At 39.4% G+C, this 24,006-nt stretch overlaps 1 protein-coding gene across 1 annotated transcript in view; it reads left to right on the top strand.

Moving 5' to 3' along the window:
* The window catches only part of wdr11 (WD repeat domain 11), a 100,852-nt gene that overhangs the window by 59,051 nt on the left and 17,795 nt on the right, over nucleotides 1–24,006 (top strand). Inside the window, exons 13-22 of the mRNA XM_053232560.1 lie at nucleotides 516–591; nucleotides 2,311–2,419; nucleotides 4,824–4,948; nucleotides 6,177–6,324; nucleotides 14,000–14,106; nucleotides 15,005–15,119; nucleotides 18,707–18,878; nucleotides 20,828–20,936; nucleotides 22,230–22,292; nucleotides 22,628–22,693. Of these exons, the coding sequence (XP_053088535.1) occupies nucleotides 516–591; nucleotides 2,311–2,419; nucleotides 4,824–4,948; nucleotides 6,177–6,324; nucleotides 14,000–14,106; nucleotides 15,005–15,119; nucleotides 18,707–18,878; nucleotides 20,828–20,936; nucleotides 22,230–22,292; nucleotides 22,628–22,693 (1,090 nt within the window). The remainder of the gene's footprint in view (nucleotides 1–515; nucleotides 592–2,310; nucleotides 2,420–4,823; nucleotides 4,949–6,176; nucleotides 6,325–13,999; nucleotides 14,107–15,004; nucleotides 15,120–18,706; nucleotides 18,879–20,827; nucleotides 20,937–22,229; nucleotides 22,293–22,627; nucleotides 22,694–24,006) is intronic.

The raw sequence follows: 24,006 nt of genomic DNA, 5'->3' as shown, positions 1-24,006 counted from the left end.
TTGCTAACTAGTTGAGCCGAGTATCTTCCGTAACTTAATACACCTGTGTCGTGTACTTTCATTGCATTCTGGACATTTGAGTCCATCGTTATCTGCCTCCACAACTTCTGTATTGGATTTCTCGTTAATATGAAACTGAACGTCACTGGAAAATGGTGAGTGAGAATAGAAGCCCTTGGTCTTTTGTTTTAAGGCACTAACAGCGAAACCTGACCATTATTTTTGAGATTGTTGAAGTTTTTTTGGTCTGAGAGGAAGCATGTGTTAGCCTTCATCCTCCCCGGTTGGTAGCTGTTGTGTGATAGTGGGGGGATGGGAATTGGGTGGTGACCAACCTGGGAGAAAATCTGGAAAAAAACATGATCAGAATGATCATTATAATGGCGTAATCATTGTAACAGATGTTCTAAGAGATACATTTTTTAAACTGTATTCAGAAATGAAAGAAATCCTGAAATCACATCTCTCTTCTCTTTTCCTCTTTCTCTCTCTCTCTCTCTTTCTCTCACACACAGGCAGGTGCTTTGCATTCCGAGGCGAGCGCGGCAATGATGAGCCAGCCATCGAAATGATTAAAGTGTCGCATCTAAAGTGAGCAAGACCCACAAACACACTTTTCTCATTCCCCTCTCAATCCCTCCTGGGCGATTGGCAGACTTTGGTGCCGAAGGCTCCCTCCTCAGAGTTGGCTTGTGATTAATGTCTCTCATTTCACTTTTGACATACACGGTGGAGTATTTCAGAGAGAGGGGCAACCCAGACATGATTTTAATCAAGTCACAACTGACACTGGGGATGGATTCTTCAACCTTTTGCCATTGTTTGGCATATTTCAATTTGTCACAGGAGGCTTTCCTGCTTCATTTGTGCTTCAGTGAAACGTTCTGGCTCTTAGTCACTTCCAGGAATTAAGTGTTTATCCTGCAATAATTGATCCAGATTGATTGATTTCTACAATAAAGGAGTGCAGAGTGTAGCCCTGGTCCTGGGATACTACAGTATGTATGGCTCTAATATAGAGCTCCTGAAGACCAGGTTTGTAAGATTAGATGTCAGCTCAGGATCAGTGCACAATAAATATAGTATGACAGCATTCATGCAGAAGCCTCGGAGTGTTTATCTTTTCCTAGTGTCATTTATCTTTTCTGAATTTCCGAACTAACTTTTCGGCTGTCAGAGTCTCGACTGAGTAAGGGCTAAAAGTCTGAGCCTGTAACCATGAACTCATTGTAGTTCATGCTTATTTTATTTTAAAAAATGCTTCTTGTTGAATAGTTCATAATTTTAAAAATGAGGCAATGCTAGTTTCATCTGTTTGAGAAATCCTTATATGAAATGATATGAAATATGTCTCAATAGCCTGTTCACCTAGCATTTGATTCATTAGTTGTCACTCCAATGGTACTCACACATGCTGCTAACATAATTAGTGACCTTTTCCTGACTTACTTCCTATGGTCCTTTCAAGTTTTACTGATACTACAGCTTTTGGAAATAATAGCAATCTTTTTCAACTTATGTCCCCACAAGGATAGGAAAATCTGACAGTTCTGGCCTTGTGGAGACATTTGACTGTTCCCCACAAAGAAAACTTGCTAATTTAAATTTAAAAAATAAATAAATAAATAAAGAGCCGTAAAGGTTCCCTAGAGTTAGATTAGATTAGATTCATTATCCCTAACTATACGTATTAACTATGTCAGTGGAAGGTCCCCATTAAGATATTAAGACAGTGTGTGTGTGTGTGTGTGTGTGTGTGTGTGTGTTATGTCTGTTATATGCTCCCCATCACAGATCCGTATATAAACTGTCTATATAAATGTCCTCACAAAGCAGTGTGTGATTCCTGACTTCATAATATGATATATACATGAAAATGTGTTAATTTGAACACCCTCTTTGTGTGTGTGTGATTGTGTTTGTGTGTGTGTGTGTGTGTGTGTGTGTGTGTGTTTGTGTGTGTGTGTGTGCGCATGCTCCCCTATAAAAGATCCGTATATAAACTGTCTATATAAATGTGACTTTTGACCTCATAATATGATATATACATGAAAATGTGTTAATTTGAACACCCTCTTTGTGTGTGTGTGTGTATGTGTGTGTGATTGTGTATGTGTGTGTGTGTATGTGTGTGTGTGTGCGCATGCTCCCCTATAACAGATCCATATATAAACTGTCTATATAAATGTCATGTGATTTTTGACCTCATAATATGATATATACATGAAAATGTGTTAATTTGAACATCCACTCTGTGTATGTGTGTGTGTGTGTGTGTGTGATTGTGTGATTGTGTGGGCTGCACTGTAGGCAGTATCTGGTGGTGGTTTTCAGAGACAAACCCCTGGAACTCTGGGATGTGCGCACGGGAACGTTGCTGCGTGAGATGGCTAAGAACTTCCCCTCAGTTACTGCATTGGTAATGTGTTTGTGTGTGTGTGTGTTTGTGTGTGTGTGCGTGTGTGTGTGTCCACTTCTTATTATCAGTTTGAGAAAACTGTCTGGAAACCTCGCCTCGCTCAGCAAAGACGCCAACTTCATTATCTGACAGCAAAACTCATAAAGAGCGGGCGAGTTGTTGTTTTTTTTGTGTTTTTTGTCCAGCTCTTACCGCAGGGCCAGTAAACAGTGTAACTACACGAGTGAATTCCAGCAAATAAGCATCACAATACTGTTAATAATTAATGCTTCTCCCCAGCCTGCTCATTTCCATATTGATTGTACCCTGTAGATATCTACACCACTGTCCTCTTCTAATGATCAGGACCTGAATTATAACCTCCTGCTGGTCATTGGCACTTGCCTTGTGTTTCATGGTGCATTACAGCTCTTTGCTAATGTGCAACTTTCGAAAGCATGATCTGATGAGATGATTTTTCAACTTTTAGAAGTTCTTGATAAGTTTTAGAAGTTCTTGAAAAGTTTTTGGCTAACTCCAGTCTTTGATTTAAGTGGGCTTTTAAAAATGGATAAGTGCAGCTTTCGAGTGGTGCCAAAAAAAGAAAGCAATTGATTTCCTGACAATTCCACAGCCATCTGTGGCTGAGAGTCTGGGAGGTGTTGGAGGTGTGGTATTACTCGCTCTCCCGTGTCAATCACAACAACACTAGCCAATCGTGAGGGTCTGTGATCTCATGGATGCGGAAGAGGGCAGATAGCGCTTTCCTCCAAGTGTGTTATGGGAGAGCTGGCTGGTCAGTGGGAATTGGCAGGTGATCATGGGGAGAAAATGGGGAAAAATGATTGATGCATCTTTCTAATATGATTTTAAGTAAAGCTTTGTTCTGATTCTGATTCTAAGACGAATGATGGTCCAGGGGTGTGTCTCAATCAGCACCCTAGTTCAGTAGTCAGGGCACTGATCAGGGAGTCGGCCATTTTAAGGGCGGTCTCGATCACGAAATCCTTCCAGTGCACTGGAATGGTTGTGCCCTAAAAAAATCCCACATTGCACTGCAGAAACCAGGGTGCATCAATGATCACTATGTTCCATTACTGGAAATGATGAAAAAAATGGCAGGCAAGTTTTCAAACAAATATACGTAGCTTGTTATCTCAAATGATTACTTACGTTGGCGATTTTTAAATTTATTTGTGTTTAAGCTAACAAGTTTATATAACGTACAATGTCATTGGTGTGCCAGTGTGTAGTGAGCCTGGGTCTTCACCGGTGCCCGAACTTGTGTACGCAATATACTGATTCACGACCTAGGGAGCTAGGGAGCTGATTGAGACACACCCTGGGAAAAGCCACACCAAATTAATGATATCCAAGATTCCTGAGGGGTTTGGTTCAATTTAGAGGAAGAATATGTAATATCTGATTTCAAAATACACTTTAAAGAACAATGGTAGAGAAAGCCAGTTTCAACCTATAGCTAATATGTCAGAGTAGTCTTGAATAATCTATAATAGTGAATGTGGACAAAAACAAAGTTCAGAAAGTAGCCTGAGTGTTTCACTTCCTAAGACAAATTAAACTTAATCCAGGAGTATAGTGTGCATCAGAGGCATCACTTCCTAAATGCACTTGAGTTTTATAAAATAAAACTAAAGAAACATCAGTTACTGTATAATATGTAGAACATATGAAAGAACTATTGAGGAATCCAATGAAAGATTAGTGTTTATTAGTCAATCTTATCTGTCAAGTACACACTTTGAAGCTTATATTTAGTTTCATACAAATTGATTGTCTGCGAAATTGCAATGTAAATTTTTCCAGAAAGTTTTTGCTCTGTAATTTTTAGCTGTTTAATCCTATAATGTTGCGTTCTGGTAGCTCCCATGCACAATGGATTATATATATATACAGTCACGTCCGGAAGTATTTGGACAATGACAGAGTTTTTGTGATTTTGCCTTTATATACCACCACGATGGATTTGAAATAAAACAATCAAGATGTGATCGAAGTGTAGACTTTCAGCTTTATTTTAAGAGATTCCACAAAAAATATGGCATTTACCATTTAGGAATTACAGCCATTTTAAGCAAAGTACCTCCATTTTCAGGGGCTCGAAGGTAGACTATACATCAAAATGCTGAGAAAAATGTATATCACTTAAAGTTTTACAGACTTAAGATTGAATTTCGATTTTAATGTAGGAATATCTGACAGTTTTGACCTTGTGGAACCACTTTTTATGAAAACTTAAAGTGCCAAAAGATTTTCTTTTTGCCTACTGAGGTTAAAATTATAGTTAGTTTTAAGTGTAGACACACCATTAATTAGCTGCATGTCAACAGAAAGTCCTCACAAGAAAGCAAGACAAACGTGTGTGTGTGTGTGTGTGTGTGGGTGGGTGTGTGTGGGTGTTTAGGAGTGGTCTCCCTCGCACAACCTGAAAAGTCTGAAGAAGAAACAGATGGCAGCGCGGGAGGCCATGGCCAGACAGACCACACTGTCGGACGCTGAGCAGAGCAGTGTCGAGTCCTCCGTCATCAGGTCAGATGTCAAAGATCATCCTGGGAGCTAGTGCCTAGCCCCTGTAATCTGTTGTGTCTCTGCTCTCATTATTCGTGTGCTCTCAGCTTCTAACACACACTGCATTATTCATTTGTGAATCTCTTCGTGAATCTGAATCAACGCCCGTTTCACTGTCTGAAAGCAGAGTCCCAATAAATTCCAGCGAGCAGTGTCCATATAATGTGCTCTATACACTAGTATACATAAAAGACCCATAATTCATTGCGACTTCAGGATAAGTTCTTTTCTTTGGGACATATCCACAGTCACGTGTTTTGTTCTAGACTGTTGTTTACTATATTATTAATCAGTGTGTTTGAACAGATCTGCTATTCAAATACATTCAAATACTATACAGAATGAACATATAATGTGTTCTAAACAAATATAAATATAGATACGAATAGTCAGGAAAGCTCTGTTTGTTTTCTTTACTTCTTTGTCCGTCGAATTTGTCTGATGTTTCATTGTTAGAGTGAAGCTCCATGCATGAGAGGCTAAAATCTCCTGCCCTTGCACAGCTCGTGTCCCCTGGCTGTGTATTTAGTGCAGCAGCGTGTCTATTGCTTTCGTCAATAGCAGGAGTGTTCTGCTTCGCTTCTTTCTCTCTGTTTGAGCCGTCTCAGGGCTGACTTCCCTTCTCTGGTGCGATGTGTCTCTGCTCGCTTTTTAAAAAAAACTTATACATCCCCCTGTTACTTTCCAGGAGAGAGGAGAGCGGCTGCTCCATATAGACTACACAGACCACGCATTATGCACAGGGCTACTATCCTCCCTGAGGTCTCCAAAAAAATAATTAATGGAAAAAAATATTAACTTGCAATTTTAGCGCACATTTACATTATTCTTCATCGTTATTAAATGCGAATCGTTCTCCGGCGTATCTAGGGTATAGTGGTAGGGGTCACATTTTTATTTAAAGAACAAATTAACAACTGAACTGGTTTAGGCCACGCCCACTTCTGGCCTAAATCCAGATACAGATACGGATATTTGGAACACAGTATAGAAACTCAGCATCGGATTTACCTCAGCACTGTACCGTTGCAAAATAATGAGCAACCCACATAACTTGTGAAATGATTTTGCAAATCCCACTCCCGATATTATCATGCTAGGGAGTGCTTCTGATTCTTTCGTGTCGTTAGCAGTGAGCAGAGAGCTCAGAGGTCTAACCGTGTTAGATATGTGTTGCTTTCTCTTTCAGTCTGTTGCAGGACGCAGAGAGCAAGGCAGAGACGAGTCAGGGCATCTCAGCCCGCGAGCACTTTGTGTTCACTGACACGGACGGCCAGGTCTTCCACATCACTGTGGAGGGCAACACTGTGAAGGAAGGAGCACGCATCCCTCCTGATGTAAGTAATGGTAATTTACAGACCTGAACTATGTACGTATCTGCATTAGTTCAGTGCTACAGCTCAAATGAATTAAAATCCAAACAAATACATGACATCGAAACAATCATTAAAAAAAAACATTTTCAAATGTCATTTTTAAATAATAAACATGCATCCGAGAGATAAAAGCACTTAACTAGGTGCAATAAGATCTTGTCAGATTACAGAACAAAGTTCTTTGAAATGGATTTAAATTTCTCATTGAGGCTGTTGAAGTTTTTTATTCTTCTTATATTTTTCTTTATTCTTCTTCTTATTCTTCTTATAGCACAGCAATTTTTTGCTAATTTCATGTTATGAAATGTACGCAAAACAAGTTCCTGTTATCGCTTATGTTGTAGCAGCTGTAAACAGCCTCTCTTTTTTTTCTTTCTTGAAGTTAATAAGACAAAAACAATGCAGGTAGTTGTGTTACCGAGAAATTGCAATGCCTTCTATCACAAAGACTATTCTGTGTAGAAAAACTTAAAGTTACAGCTTCATTACAAAACTGGTTACTGATACTGGAGACTCCTTCCATCATTGCTAAATAAACACAGAAAATGTCACCATATCATATGTAAATTGTTACTATAAGAACAATAACGTATTAGATGGAGCGCATTAATATACACCTTGAAGCCGGAACTATTGTCTGAGAAAATGAATTACCTTCTGACCAATCAGAATTGAGAATTCAACAGCGGTGTGGTGTAAAATATATTAAATCATCAATGCAATAGATTATGAACAAGATGCACTACTTTGGACATGTCATTTTGTTTGCGTTCTGGTTTCGGAGTTTGTACTCACTCGGTCCGTTTTATTTCTTTTTTTTTCCCTACACGACGGCTACACCAAATTTCAAATTTCAACATCAAATTCCCTGTATTCGAGTTGCAGCCATATTTCTGAATACGATGTTTATATGCGTACAGGCATCGGAATATTCCCGTGTACATGGATGTTGTAAGTATGCCTGAGTTGCCATTCCTAAATACCTAGCCTACAGCTAATCATCTATTAGCACCCATAATTCCTTGCGGACTGAGCATGTGCATATATCTCCTTTCAGTGGATTTTCGGAATAAGGTCTTTACATGCAACAAATTTCCCATTAAAACAGGCATATTCCAGGGATGGGAATTGGAATTTGGGGAATCAGAATAGTGTCTTAATCCGAATCAGGCAATCGGATTGCGGCGTTTTCCGCAATAACACAATACTAATTAGAATATTGCCAAATTCCGATTCATATCGGAATACTGATGTGCATGTAAACATAGCCAATGTTCTTCTTCTTTTATTATTCCTTTTTTTGTCTCTGTTACCGGCCATTTCAAGATGATAGATGAAAGTCAGATTGTTTGCCAGCATGTTAAAAAACGAAATCGGAGCAGCCACATGGACCGCATAAGATATCTTGTGAAATTACCACAAATTTCTTGGACACCAGGGGAAAAAAATGGGAAAAGCCACATCAGTTTTCTCAACACAAATCAAATTCCTTCTGGTTAATAGATTTTAGAGGACAATGTATCTCAAAACTATTTAAATGTATTTCTGGCTGGCCCATAATGCACTTCCAAGAATGTTGGTTAATGGTTAGGGACTTGTGTCTTCTAGAGCTAAGGAAAATACATCAGCTATTTTGGACTTCTTCAGTGTTAATGGGTCATCACATGCCGTTGAAATTCTCACCGGGATCCATTTGTCACTAGTCATGGAAGACCTTGGATGCTCCAATGAGCAGGGCTGTTACTTTTAGCAGCTCCATTCATTGAACCTAAATTGAGCAGGATGTAGTATTGAGAGAGCTTTTTTTTTTTTTTTTTTTGAGGTGGGAGCCTGAATTTGCAGTTACCTGGATCTATAAGCTAATATCAATTTGAATTAATGGATGATTGGTTGAATTACAACACCTCCACATCCGGTGAAATTGTCTAAGCTCATGATATAGGGAGAGAGATTTACTTCAACATCAACCAATGCTCATAACACTGCCTACTAAAAAACCCTCTGAGTAAAGCTTGTAAAGTCACTTTATTATTCTATAACTCATGAAAGTAGAACAGGCTGCCGGCTCACACCAGCATTATTGCACATACTGCATATTGTAAACTGCTACAGCTTTAGTGCTTTAGTTCATTCTCATCACTGCTGTGAAACTTCAGGCCTGATTAAACACCTCCTCTGTCATACAGTGTGATTAAGTAGGGTGTGATCTTTTTTTCACTGCAGGTGCAACAGATTCATTGTTTCTGAGATGTTGCTTGAGGACTGGTTTATACGCTCCTATTCCCCATCTGCCATCCTGAACACATGTTCTAACAGTCTAAGAAACAGTTCGCTGTATTCTCACCAGCTCCTTGGAGTTGCTAATTGTCACTTCTTCTACTTTTTTGATGAATGTGATAGACGTGATAGACGTTTTGGGCACCAGATATCATCTGTTTACAAAGCTTTACTCTGGCAGTTTCACACCAATTCACACCTCCAGTCATGTGAATGTAACATAAATCACACAGCAGGAGTGGACAAGTCGCTAGTCCGTGTGCCCTGGACAGGCAGATTATGTATCCAGGCTATCAGTTTTTCATTGACCGTGTCCAGACTGGCAGGTAGGTTCCGTAGGCTGTTAACATAATAGTCACCAGCCTTTCTTACTTCCATCGTCCAACAACCAGACAAAGAAAAAACTTTACTCCCTATTCCCTTTCAGAAAAGAAAACTTATCCATTTGATCCAATTGGGTCATAAATTTCTCAGTAGAGCAGAACACCTTGATGCTGTGGCGTCACATGTTGATCTTCATAAAGTCCTCATTTACAAGTCCATTGAAATGCTGATTACCGCTTTTGAGTGTTTTTCTAAAAAAAATAAAATAAAAAATTGCGGTTTTACGGACATAAGCCGTTGATTTGCTCACGTTTAGCTCCATAGAGTTATTATTGCACCTAGTGGTCAAAAATGGGAATTGCAACAAGTGCTATAGAAGCCCATTGGGGCGTCATTCACGCTGCCTCATGCTCATGACGGTTAATGACAGGGTTGCCAATTTAAAAATAATCCACGGCTGCCAAGATCCTGTCTTATAGCAAATGATCAGAATTAAATCGAATAAATGTTTGCAAAAAAGGCCAAGTGTAAGAGCAGTGTCTATGATGCAGGGAACCATTTCTGTCGTAACATATATATTGCAAATATTGCGAGACGGAAAGAGAAAATATGGAGTGGATAATGTCATCAGAAATACGTGTTTCCAATTCCTATTTTTTTTGGGCTTGTCTCAGGACTTTTATGTGGTTCTTAAGATGTAGTTGGGCTAGAAATTTCAACCCTGGTTACTGAGATATCCTCGAAAAGTTGTTCGGAGGTACGTCTAAAACAGCGCAAAACGTGCCACTAGATCATACACTGGCTGACTGTCTGTTGTCGAATCTCAACTGCCTGTTAAGTGGTTAAAAAATTTCGTAGATAGTCTATAGCCTATGGCATAAATCAAGTGTGATCACCTGTCAAGTAAATTTTTTTTTTATGCTATCTATAATCATTATTAGCGTCGTCCTGCCTCACCAAAATCTATGATTGGGAGTCGCCTCTGCAATCTTTCTAGAATAAGAAACAGTGACAAAAGTCAGCATTAGCGTTATATACTTTATTTTTGCTAACACAGCACACAGTTACCTCACATTTAAACCCTTCATCGAGTAAAAATGACGATCCAGATTCAAACAGCTTGTTACATGTTACAAGAAAACACCATAGCTCCTAAACGAAAAAAAAAATCCACTTTTTTTTTTGTGGACACGAACGTGATGCTTCGTCATCAGGAGAGGAGTAAAGCTTTGGCTGCATAAAGTCGCCCCTTCTAGGGATTCACATACTTGTTCACTTTCAATAGTATGTATTAATGCACTTATTTAGCTCGTCTTAATGTTTCGTTGCCTTTTTAGCCAAGTTATCGGACTTCTGCGCATCGGAGCTTTCTCTTGCCTGGAAAGCTACTTAATGAATTTTGATTTGTCCGCCCTTGTGCACAGAGGTTTAAATGGCAGGTAATTCACAGCACTTAGGATGAGTGGTGAAGCGTACAGTAATTTAAATCCAGTTGTCTTGATACACTACCACTAAGCTGTATTTTTTTTTATTTTGGTCTGCGTGGCATAAATCTCGGCTAATGGTGTCCCCAGGGTTTTTTATTTTATTTTCATTGTTTTATTATCGACGCCTCATTTATGTTGAGGAGTCCACTGCCCTCATGGTGTCTCTTGTAAAGATATCAGAAGATGTTTGTGCTACAGAGCTAATACGTGGAAAAAAAATTAAAATGAATGACAGTTTTTTTTTGTATTGTTTTTTTTTTTTTTACCTTTGTATACAATTTCCTTTTTTTTTCTTCTTCTTTTTTCATAACCTACTTTATACTAGTTCTTAGAGTATGACAATAAAATCCTTGCATACTGTGAATAGAGGTATTGAGATGAGCAAGTAAGTAATAAGTCAGTCAGGACACATGAAGATTTTATCAGCAGTATGGAATATAAATGAAAAGGTATGTATATATATATATATATATATATATATATGTTATATTGCCAAAAGTTTTGGGACATCTGCCTTTACATGCACATGAACTTTAATGACATCCCATTCTTAATCCGTAGGGTTTAATATGGAGGTGGTCCACCCTTTGCAGCTATAACAGCTTCAACTCTTCTTGGAAGGCTTTCCACAAGGTTTAGGAGTGTGTTTATGGGAATTTTTGACCATTCTTCTAGAAGCGCATTTGGAACGAGAAAGCTTGGCTCGCAGTCTCCGCTCTAATTCTTCCCAAAGGTGTTCTATCGGGTTGAGGTCAGGACTCCAGGCCAGTCATGTTCCTCTACACCAAACTCACTCATCCATGTCTTTATGGACCTCGCTTTGTGCACTGGTGCGCAGTCATGTTGGAACAGGAAGGGGCCATCCCCAAACTGTTCCCACAAAGTTGGGAGCATGAAATTGTCTAAAATGTCTTGGTATGCTGAAGCATTAAGAGTTCCTTTCACTGGAACTAAGGGGCCAAGCCCAACCCCTGAAAAACAACCCCACACCATAATCCCCCTCCACCAAACTTTACACTTGGCACAATGCAGTCAGGCAAGTACCGTTCTCCTGGTAACCGCCAAACCCAGACTCGTCCATCGGATTGCCAGACAGAGAAGCGTGATTCATCACTCCAGAGAACACGTCTCCACTGCTCTAGAGTCCAGTGGTGGCGTGCTTTACACCACTGCATCCGACGCTTTGCATTGCACTTGGTGATGTAAGGCTTGGATGCAGCTGCTCGACCATGGAACCCACTCCATGAAGCTCTCTGCGTACTGTACTTGGGCTAATCTGAAGGTCACATGAAGTTTGGAGCTCTGTAGCTATTGACTCTACAGAAAGATGGCGACTTCTGGGCACTGTGCGCCTCAGCACTCTGTGATTTTATGTGGCCTACCACTTCATGGCTGAGTTGCTGTTGTTCCCAATTGCTTCCACTTTGTTATAATACCACTAACAGTTGACCGTGGAATATTTAGTAGTGAGGAAATTTCACGAATGGACTTATTGCACTGGTGGCAACCTATCACGGTACCACGCTTGAATTCAGTGAGCTCCTGAGAGCGACCCATTCTTTCCCAAATGTTGCACCTAGTCTGCATGCCTAGGTGCTTTTATACACCTGTGGCCATGGAAGTGATTGGAACACCTGAATTCAATGATTTGGAGGGGTGTCCCAATACTTTTGGCAACATATCTGAGAGGAAAGTCACAACAAATCAGTGTTGTACAGAAAAGCGCTAAAATACTGACAGGCTCTGACAAAGCAAGAACAAGCCCTTGCTGACAATAGTTCAGCAAAAAAAAGCAGCTGGTTATCATAAAGAAAAATTGGAGCCGACCAAATAATTTCTATCTAATGAAGCATTGATGCAAAAGGAGTCTGAAATCAGAAACCTCTCAACTCGAGCAGATGAAAATGAAAATATTTACAGAGAGACTTTGCAAGGATAATTTCAGGCACAGTGCAGTTACAGTGTAGTGTGGATATTCAACAAGTTTAATAGTATTCTTGTGCTATTTTTAGATGATTTACTCATTTATTAGTTCAAATGTATAATTTGAATTAGTCATATAATTGCCCGTAGCTCATTATCCAATCAGCCATTCATGCAGCAGCAGCACAAAGCATAAAATCATGCAGCTACAGGTCAAGATATTCAGTTCATGTTCACATCAAACATCAGAATGAAGAAAAATTGTGGTCTGAGTGACTTTGACTTGCTGATGGTTGTTGCTGCCAGATGGCTGCTTTGCGTATTTCAGAAAAACTCCTGGAATTTCTTTCTAGAGTTTACACTGTACTGTGCGAAATACAGAACCCATCCAGTGAGCAGCAGTTCTGCAGACGATGTTGATAAAAGAAGTCAGAGGAGAATGACCAGGCTGGTTTAAGCTGACAGGAAGGCTAAGATGACTCAAGTAATCACTCTTAACAACCGTGGTGAACAGAAAAGCATCTCATAACACATCAGACCTTCAGGCAGATGGGCTACACAGCAGAAGACCACACTGGGTTTCTTTTTCATCAGCCAAGAGCAGGAATCTGAGGCTAGAATGGGCACAGGCTCACTGAAAACCGGACAGATAATGATTGGAAAAAGCATTGGCCAGGCTGATGAATCTTGATTTCTGGTTGGGTCAGAAGTTTAGTCAACAGCATGAATCCATGGACCCGACCTGCCTTGTGTCAACAGTTCAAGCTGGTGGTGGTGGTCTAATGGTGCGGAGAAGGTTTTCTTGGTACACATTGGCCCCCTTAATAGCAATAAACATCATTTGCTTTGCTTTTTGCATGACACAAAGGATTTTTTTTCTGTTTTGAGAGCAAAAGGAGGTTCCTACCCAATATTAGTATGATATTCCTAATGAGTATATATGAATCCATGACTGTACCCATGAAGTGACTATCTCAAAACTATGGAACACTTGCTCTTAATCTGTAAATGTGAAACATGAAATGTGATATTTGAAATAAAATGACTGCTACGCAAGAACTTTGTCAGTAGTGACACTATGAGTACCTGTAGTAGTAGTAGTATCTTAAACTAATTAAATCCATGAAAAATCTGATGCAATATAAAAACAAACAAACAAACAAACAAACAAAAAAAAACGTAGACATCTGCATAAATGCATCAGTTAATAAAGAAGAGTAAAATGGTCCCGGCAGCAGATGTGACTGCAGTGTTTAATGACACATTTGTGCATGATAATGAGCGCATCAGAGGCAGCGGAGGTAAACCAATGCCTCTTCGTGCGTGTTGCTCTTTTCATCCAGAGGAAAATGATGGCGATAAACAAACAAACAAACGGAAACCCGCTGCTGTGCAGTTTGTGATCTTTGCATTCTGAAAGAATTAATGATCTACCAAGTGTCACGTCAGACCCCCTGGCTAGACGCCATTTCCGTGCTTTGGTTCTTGTTTTTGATCACGACGGGTAGCAGTTTAGTATGGATGGATGTTTGCAATAATGCGATAATTGGCTGGGTTTGAAAGATATACATATATATATTTATTTTGAGGTAATTTTTGTGAAATGAAGCTGCTGTATGTTGTAGGGGAGCATGGGCAGCATCGCCTGCATCGCGTGGAAGGGAGACACGCTAGTACTGGGAGATGTGGATGGAAACCTGAATTTCTGGGATCTGAAGGCCCGTCTGTCCCGGTAGGAGTGTGTTCACATTTATTCAGTTTAAATCCCTTTCTTGTTTTCAGTTTGTACACCATATACTGTATAAGATGATGGGTGAAAAAAAAACAACAGCTTTAAACAAAGAAAGCTCAGATTATGAGGCGTTGCATCATGACCTAGTTATAAAACATGGTATTCTTGATTATGGCATTTTTGGGAAAGACCTTTTGTGACTGTGTTTGCTTATGTGGATGGCCATTGGATTGTGTTAGATGCATGCAAAAAAAGAAAAAAAAAGTCAGTCTGTTGGACATAAAGTGTAGTGTGTTTGTGTGGTGTGCAATGGGCACTATTCGTGGTTTAGTACTTGAATATTTCGTACATCAGTTTCAAATAACTATGTAGTAAAATGCCACGGTTTGCATTGCACTTCATTTTCATTATTATTTCAAAGAATTGTCACAGATGGCTGAGTGATGATAGACATAGCCTTATTTTCTCTCATTTCTTTCATTCTACCCCAGAGCCAATCGAGAACTGAATGCTAAGAAACCCTACCACTGAATGTTAGGAACTATTTGCACTACACACACATACACTCACGTCTATAGACTCTTACTTCATATTTATTTATCCTCAACTGCAAAATTCGTACATAAGACAATATGTGCAATACTGTAATGTGCAATACCTTAGTTTTATTTTAATTTCTATTGTTATATTTAAAATGTATATTTGTTATCCCTTACTCCTTTTATTTTATTCTTCTGCACCATTAGGAGGGACACTCAATTTTGTTGTACCCTGTGCAATGACAATAAAGAATCTATCTATCTATCTATCTATCTATCTATGAGGGAATAAAATGCAGTGTTTCTTGAAAAAGATATTGTGTGTGTGTGTGTGTTTGCTTGTTTGTATTTTGCATTAGGGGAATTCCCACACACCGAGGATGGGTAAAGAAGATCCGTTTCGCTCCTGGAAAAGGCAATCAAAAGCTACTGGTGATGTACACTGACGGAGCTGAGGTGTGGGACACCAAAGAGGTGAGCTTCAGTTCTCTTTCCTTCCTGCTAAACGACACAGACCTTACAGTTGATTGAATCGAGGTTGATACTGGCCTGAAATGCTTTCTCAGTATCAGATCTGACACAGTTTTCCATTTGCTCCTTTGATTTATTTTACGCTGCGGATGTGGAGGAGGCTGACTGACACAACACAAATACTGCACATGAAAAACGCACCCCTGTTGTTTTGCCTAATTTGGCAGTGGAAGCTTGCAGGGAGTTGGCTTGGTTGCTAAGAGGATGTTTAGAACGGATCTATCCTATCCAGATAGCCTTCTCCAGATCTAAGGTGGTATAAAAACGTGGTTAGAAACTTAGTCACGGCCAGTGAACAGTGCAAACCATTTTTAATCTAATTAGCATTTTGAGGAAATTGTTCATTTGACATTTCTGATGATCTGAAATTGAATTTTATATTGTTTTAAGCGGCCGTGATTACTCGATGGATCATAAATCCATGTTGATTCATTATGTTTACATCAGTTTAAATGGGGTCCAGAGATCCATGAAGCTTAGCCAGGGGGTCTGTGTTTCTTTTGTTACAGTGGTGCAAATCACAACTGACCATTATCAAAGTTACTATATTTATTATTGAGCTCTAATTGTACCTAGATATTTAAATAGTTGGTTTTAAGTGTAGGTAATATGACAAAAATACCATATCACAATAATACACAAGATATTTCTATAATACATGATATGCATTACAATCTGTATTTAAAAAAAAAAACAAAAAAAAAAACAGCAAAAATGTAAAAAATTGACAATTTTAAAGATTAAAAACAGTAAAAACCATAACAAATTAGCAAAAATTACAAAAACATATCATGACACTTCAGAAAAAGTGACATAATGTATCACAATATCAATATTCTATGAAATGAATATATAGATATATGATTATATCTTTACTGAAGAGGTCCGGGGAATTTCTGTCATAGTTAAAGCATTCCCTGACTGCACAGTTTGAGAAGCTCTGGTTTAGACTACTGCATCCTTTCAGGAAGAAATAACAGCTATTTCTTTGTGTACTGCATAACTAAAGGTAACAGGCAATGCCTGAAGTACGGAAAGTGCTGTTTACAACTCAGCTCTCTTGCTGTATTCAGGTCAGGAAGACAGCTTGTACGGCTCTAATTTAGTGATACTGATTGTTCTTCCCACCTGGTAGTAAATTTTTTATTCTCTTCCTTTGCTGGATCCCGTAAAAGCTTTGCAGAAGATATTTATCCATTTCGTCCATTTCAGCTTGTTTGGATGTTGGTAGCAGTTTCTTTCAGTTTTGCCACTTTCTCTTTTTGTACGTGTCAGATATCCTGGAGGAGAGCCTTAAGGTAGAAGGGTTTTATAGTTGAAAACAATGGCAGGTAGCTTCTGAATGATAATGCAGTCTTTTCAGTATTACAGACCTCTGAAATATGATTTAAAAAAAAAAAAAAAAAAAAAGGTCCTGTAAAGCCTGAGGTTCAAAGGCTGTTCAACTCTTCTCATGGAGAACAGAACTTTAATCATGTGAGTTGAATAGAAAATAGAAACAGATTGTCGTCTTATGTTTTGTACAGGAGTTTGACCCCCATTTTCTCTGTAATTGATTCGGTTAAAACTGAAGTCTGCATCCTGTCTGTATCTATCCTATCTATCTATAGCCTTAGCTAATCCTACAAGCCATTTATAGATTAAAAAAAAAAAAAAAACTAGAGGGAATTGTACAGTCTAAGTTCACTTTATGAAAATTATATTACATTTCAGGTAAAATGTGCTTATGAGAAAATTTTATATATATATATATATATATATATATATATATATATATATATATATATATACCGTATATAGTACTGTGTCTTAGGCACTATCATTTTTTTAATACTAATTTTCATCTTAGATGTTTATTTTATGACTTCTGCATAATGGATCAGTAAAAATGACATTTTTAATTTCTAAACATTCCAACCAAAATTAAATGACTACTTTTTTACACACACAAAAAACAAAACAAATGAAGGCTGTCAGGTTTTAACTGCAAAGACAGAAGCAAATGCAACACAGTCTCCTGAAGAACTGTGGTTCTCCAAGATGCTTAGTAAAACTGATCAGCCGATTTCATTGTGATAGAGCACAAAGTGTGTCTGAGACGAGGCTCCTGATGCATTATTAAACGCAATGCATATATATATATATATATATATATATATATATATATATATATATATATATATATATGGCCAGATTGGTTCGAGTTGACAGGAAGGATACAGTAACTCAAATAGCTACTCTTTACAACCGTGGTGAGCAGAAAGGCATGTCAGAATGCAGAGCACACCGAACCTCGAGATAGATGAGCTACAACAACAGAAGGTTTCCACTCCTGTCATCCAAGAACAGAGATTTGAGGCTACAGAGGGCACGGGGTCACTGAAAACCTGTGAAGATGGGAAAAAAGTGTCACCTAGTCTGATGAATCTCAATTTCTGCTGCGACATTCAGATGGAAGGGACAGAATTTGGCATCAACAGCATGAATCCATCAACCCAGCCTACCTTGTGTCAGCAGTTCAGGCTGATGGTGGTGGTGGTGTAATGGTGTGAGGATTGTGTTCTTGGCACACATTCAGGGCTAAAATTCCCATTGAGGATTGTCTGAGTATTGTTGCTGGCCATGTGCATCCCTTTATGGCTACAATTTTCCCGTCTCATAATGGCTACCTCCAGAGTGAATATGCAGCATGTCACAAATCACTGGTTCCATGAACATGAATTCAATGTTCTTCAGTGGCCTCTCCAGTCACCACATCTGAATCCAGTAGAGCACTTTTGGGATGTCGAACGCAGCACGAATATGCAGCTGACAAATCTACAGCAATTATGTGATGCAATCATGCCAGCATGGACCAAAATGGCAAAGGAATGTTTCCAACACATTGTGCCATGAAGAGCTGTTTTGAGAGCAAATCTGTATAGGACACAATCAGACTTGCACAAAACATCTCATCGGTGCTGTACTTTTTGGCCGCGACTGTGGAAAAGAAGTCTTAGGCTTCATTAGTCTGTAGAGACATCCTCTCTCGAGGACAGTGCCAGGCTGTCAGTGTCCACACACACACACACACACACATATACACACGTCTCCAGGAGGACAGTGGAAACACATCACTGCTCTCTTGACAATGTGGCTTTAGTCTGACACACACACCATCCTTCACACTGAATTTAGCAGCCGGATGTCGCAGGATGCTCATGCTCGTCGACTCATATTAAAAAAAAATTATTAATAATAATAATAATAAAACAATCCTAGTGATATAGTTGCATATGGATGGTTTTTTAGTATTGAATGCTAATGCTCTACAATATTTTAATCATTTTTCCCAATTTTTTTTTTTTACTAATAATAATGATAATGAGATCCACATTAGGCTGCTGCCTATCAACCTCTGATGAGTTTCATAACGATATTCCGAGAAATAAACTTCACTGAGAGCATTAGAGTAAAGAGTTGTCATTGTTTTATTGTTTTTTTTTTTTATTGCCCGGGAGAAATGATTATTTCAATACACACTCCTGCAGGTGCAGATGGTGAGCAGTATCAGAGTGGGCCGGAACGTGAGTTACCGTATTCTGGACATCGATTGGTGCACATCAGATAAGGTGGTTCTGGCCTCAGATGACGGCTGCGTCCGCGTGCTGGAGATGGCCATGAAATCTGCCAGCTATAGAATGGATGAGCAAGACCTAACAGGTATGTGTGTGTGTATGTGTGTGTGTGTGTGTGTGTGTTTTCAAGTTTTCCGGATTGAGTAGGAGCAAGTTTGTTGGGAGAATAAAGATCTGCTTCTCCAATGTGCCAGCTCTAGAAAAGATCTGACAAAGTCTTACTTCTAGAATATACGCTCACTAGCCTCTTGTTCATGCAAATTAAGTGGCAGCAGCACAATGCATAGAATTTTGCAGATACAGCTCAAGAGCTTTAGATAATGATCACATTAAACGTCAGAATGGAGAAATAAATGTGAACTCTGTGTCTTTGACCGTGGCTTGGATGTTGGTGCCAAACAGCCTGGTTTGAATAATTCGAAAGCTGCTGATCTCCTGAGATTTTCATGCTCAGCAGTCTCTAAAGTTTACATAGAATGGTGCAAAAAACGACCAATGAGTGGCATTTCTGCAGGCAGAAACGCCTCGTTGATGAGAGAGGTCAGAGTAGAATGGCGAGATTGGTTCAATCACCACACTTTGCATCCGTGGTGAGCAGAAAAGCATCTCAGTTGAAAATTAGAAGTAGTCGAGGCAATGTTTTACCAATCTTCAGCTCTCCAGTTTGGGTGAGCCTGTACCCACTGTAGCTTCAAGTCCCTGTTCTTGGCTGTCAGGAGTAGAACCTGATGTGGTCTCCTGCTGTTTTAGCTCATCCACCTCAAGGTTTGATGTGCTGTGCGTTCTGAGATGCTTTTCTGCTCACCACATTTATAAAGAGTGCTTATTTGACTTAGTGTAGCCTTCCTGAGAACTCAAATCTGTCTATCTGCCCATTCTCCTCTGACCCCTCTCATAAACAATGCATGTCTGCCCTCAGAACTGCCACTCATTGGATGTTTATGGTTTTTCACACCAGTCTGTCGTGCATGAAAATCCTAGATCAGCAGTTTCTGAAATACTGGTGTTGGTACATTAACATGCCATGGTCAAAGTAACTTGAGTTTACATTTTTTTCCCATTCTTATGGTAGAAAGTGAACATTATCTGAAGCTCAAGAGCTGTTTCGGAATAATTTTATGCATTGTGCTGCTGTCACATGAGTCTGACTGGATAACTGCATGAATGAGCAGGGATGCGGTTGTTCCTATTAAACTGAGTGAGTGTATGTCAGATAACTATTCACACTAATGCACTAGGCATAAAATAGGCATGTGAGACAAAATTTGGAGTAAAACATGTAGGGCTCCTAAGACTTTTGCACAGTACTTTATATCTGTATATGTATATACTGTATATCTGTGGTGGCCTGGGTAAAACCCTGTTGGATGTCACTACTGCTAAATTCTCAAAAACAGTAAAAAAGAAATGCAAAAAAATCGATTTTGACCACATATTTTGACACCTCTATATTAAGAAAATATTAATATATTTTACCAAAACAGACTGGAAATGCTTTTGTTTAGGCGACGTTATAAGCTTGCCTTGGCATCTTCCCGCAACGATCACACAGTGTGCGAGGAGTTTAACAAAAGTAGCAGAAAATGCAATCAGTCTGAAGATTATAAAAAAAAAAAAGGCTGTGCTTTTCTCACTTTTTTTTTTCAAGTGTTTGGATAATCACGTTCCATAGCGAACTGGCCATAAGTGTAATGAGTTCAGCTTGTAATCAGGTACCGACCCTCAAATTGTTTTCGGTGTTCCTGCTCCATTATATCATCAACGAAACAGATAAGAGTGCACACTCTTTTCTAACCAACCACTAAAGCAAGAAACATATAAAAAAAAAACATTAAATATATCTGATGGCTAACTGAGGTGCATAAATGCGTTATATTCTCTGCTAAACCAAATGGTAGCATCCACTCCACAAACCACTGTAACTGATAATAGAAAATTTTTAGTGACGACTGAGCAGTTTTATGGCTCTTGACGCATGGTAATGTGATCTCTCAGTATCTGTCTATCTCTCCTCTCTCATGTACACGCACCCAGATCCAGTGTGGTGTCCGTACCTGCTCCTCCCGCGTGCTGCTCTCACCCTGAAGGCCTTCCTCCTGCTGCAGCCCTGGTCTGCAACCTTCACCATGGACATCACCCAAGTGTGCGTGTTAAACATGATTAACATGCACCGACATCACTTATTCAATCTTGCATAGACTTTATCGACTCTACTCTTTTTGTTAACTTCTAGTACTTTCTGCGAAATTAATTCTCTGAAACTTATAATGTAAGAAGTGAAAACCACCCTTGGCAGTTCCTGGGACTTTTTTTTTTTTTTTTCCTGCTTCGGAGAAATATATAATAAATGATATCTATACACTTTTTCAGATATTGCTCCTTATTAAAGAAGAGAAAGACCTTTCTATTTAGCTTTCAGCTTCAGAAAAGCATGATGACTCTAAGGATGCTTTTCTACTCTGTCAGATTAAGATATGTAAGTGCTGTGTCAAGATGGCTGTCTGTTGCTGTAAGAACTTCATGAAGTGTAATAAAGGACCTTTCAGGTGGATAGTTATAAACTAGTTACTGGCATAATTTAATCTTCACCGATCCTCTCAACACAGATTTATCAACATAATCCAACTATTCAAATCTTAGGTTCATTATTTAATTGTGTACAATGATATTTTGGCTATTTATTGGCACAATAGAGTTTTTTTTATTCATGAAATTGACACCAAGAGGACTAGTTATGGATTGGATTCAATAGGGTTTTATCTACTTTTTTGAGGTTGACCTTTTTGTACTTGCATGAGGATACGGTCACGGGCTAATTCCCACCCACTGTCCAGCTCTCCCCTATCATATGACAACTTATAACCAGAGAAGATGAAGGCAATCACGTGCTTCCTCTGCGACATGTGAAGCCAGCCATCCACATCTTTTCAAACTGCTGCTCATGCTACATCACAGGGCAGCATAACACAATCGGAAGAAAGCGCTATCCGCCGTCTTCTACATACAGTGCATGAGCTCACAGGCACCCGTGATTGGCTGTTGTCACTGTGATTGACAGCAGAGAGAAAGAAAGGCAGTATGCCATCTCTCTGATGCAAATGTGAGAGCACAGCCAATTTTTTTGGTCCTTTGATTCCCGGCTCTGGATGGCTCTGGATAAGAGCAACTGCAAAATGCTGTGAATGTAAAATGAAAATAACGATAAGAACTCAGTCATAAATATAATAACATGGATCATGGTGGTTGTGAGTTCATCACTGTAACAAAATCAAATCATGCACCACCTGCCTATGCTTCATGGAACCCACTTTGAGAAACACTGATCTAAAAAAACTGAGTGTTTTGGTGCACGTAGAACATTTCAATTTGGACGTGAAAAGATCTAAGAGCTCGTAGTGTCTGTGAACTTCTAAAAAAAAATTTCTGTTTATTTCAGGGACTACCAAGAGAAGGACGAAATCAAAGGCTTGGTGCAAGAACAGCTGAACTCCTTGTCCAAGTGAGTAAAGGGTTATAATCAGCCATGGAAAGAAATGGGCACTGCATTTCCTCGCTATTAAGGAATCAGAGCTTTAAGCATTGGTTGTTTTTCTTTCCTATAGCACGTCTATAAACCCAGGCAATTTGAAATCTTTTTTTTTTTTTCCCCTTCCTTTATGTTCACTTCTGTACTGAAGTAGGGAAGTAATATAGACTTCAAAGGAAGAGAGGACAGCTGAAGAAATGCCTGTGTGTTTTCTTCTTTTTGGGCAGGCTTTGTAACAGTTAGGTGTGTGTGTGTTTAATTACTGTTTCTAAGTGTACTCAATTTGCTGTATCTTACTTGCTTGGCAGTGACATCAAAAGCGTACTCCAGGACCCAGAGCTCAATCTGCTTCAACGCTGCCTCCTAGTGTCCCGGTGAGTGTGTGTATCTGTATAATTCCATGTCCATATTTGAAAAATGGCCTGTAATAGCCAAATTTTGACATTCCTGCTCAAGTACTGCTCAAATACGGTTTTATAACCAAATGTATGCAAACATAGCAAGCACAGCAAGGACAAAACTGCATTGGGAATGAGTGGCTTATCGGTATTTTGCGGGTCTTCTTACAACCATGATGACCTCCTCACAACATCTTGACATATTTTCATGACATTTTTTTTAAAAATGTGCTAAAGGTACTGTTTCTCATGCTTTATTGCACTCCTGTCCAATACAATCCAATTTCCAATGGCTGGATGGAACTTCTCGACAGATTTCCCAGTGTGATCCAGACATTCTCAGTAGGATTTAAGTCAGGTGACTGTGATTTCCATTTCTTAGCCTGAGTTTCATCCTGCTTAAACCACTCCCTCACTTGACGTGCTGTATGGTACCTTGCTTTGTCTTGTTGGAAAAACTGGTTACTAAGCATCAAATGAAGGTGGACAGTAGAGATGTGCATTGGGACCGGGACTTGGGTGCATTCTGCTGGACCCAACTTAAAAAGAGTTGTAGGTGTTTTTTTTTTTTTTCTTTCAAGAAAGGCCACGTTCATTAAAATAGAAGTGCACTGGGTGTTCATGTGGTGCATTTACTCCTTTCATTTATTCATCTTCAGTTACTGCTTTAGGGAGGGACGATGGTGCAGCAGGTAGCGTTGCTGCCCCATAGCCTCAGGGTCCCAGGTTCGGTCCTGAGCTCGGATTCCCGTCTGTCTGTCACATTGGTTTAAATGACTAGTATGTTTTCGTTTTGAGAAACAGAACTGACTACGTTAGAAGATATGGCGTGCAGGTCCAAACAAAAATAGCTGCAGAGCAAGCAGGATTGATTAAAATTGTGCACGCGTCTAGTGGGCAGTTGGGATCAGGGTGTCAGCCAGTAAGTCAATATAAGCATCATTGTTCAGGCTACCATCCACTTTTGTCCCGCTGACAATGCTGGTCTCCCCCCTGACCAAGGGTGTGCAGCTGTAATCTTTGGCGTGCAGCTGTAATCTTTGGTTTCTTTCTTAACACCCCAGCCTCCGTCAATCTTCTCTGGGCAGTAGATGTTGAGATACGCACTCCATACTCGAGTCTCATCTCTGCTTTAATCCGAGGAGCCATTTTAAACTTATCGGATTCCTCTTTCTGACCAAAATGTTCTGGTCATTCTCTTTCTCCCTGAATCTTTTTTCGCTCTTTGTTGACACGCTCTCACTTCCTCAGGAGGCCATTCACACTGCTCTGACTGCAACCAGGCTTTC

Source organism: Pangasianodon hypophthalmus, chromosome 3 (assembly GCF_027358585.1).
Source record: "Pangasianodon hypophthalmus isolate fPanHyp1 chromosome 3, fPanHyp1.pri, whole genome shotgun sequence".
NCBI classification, from domain to species: domain Eukaryota; kingdom Metazoa; phylum Chordata; class Actinopteri; order Siluriformes; family Pangasiidae; genus Pangasianodon; species Pangasianodon hypophthalmus.
The sequence above is the reverse complement of the archived record's forward strand: the minus strand, read 5'-3'. Positions and strand labels throughout refer to the sequence as shown.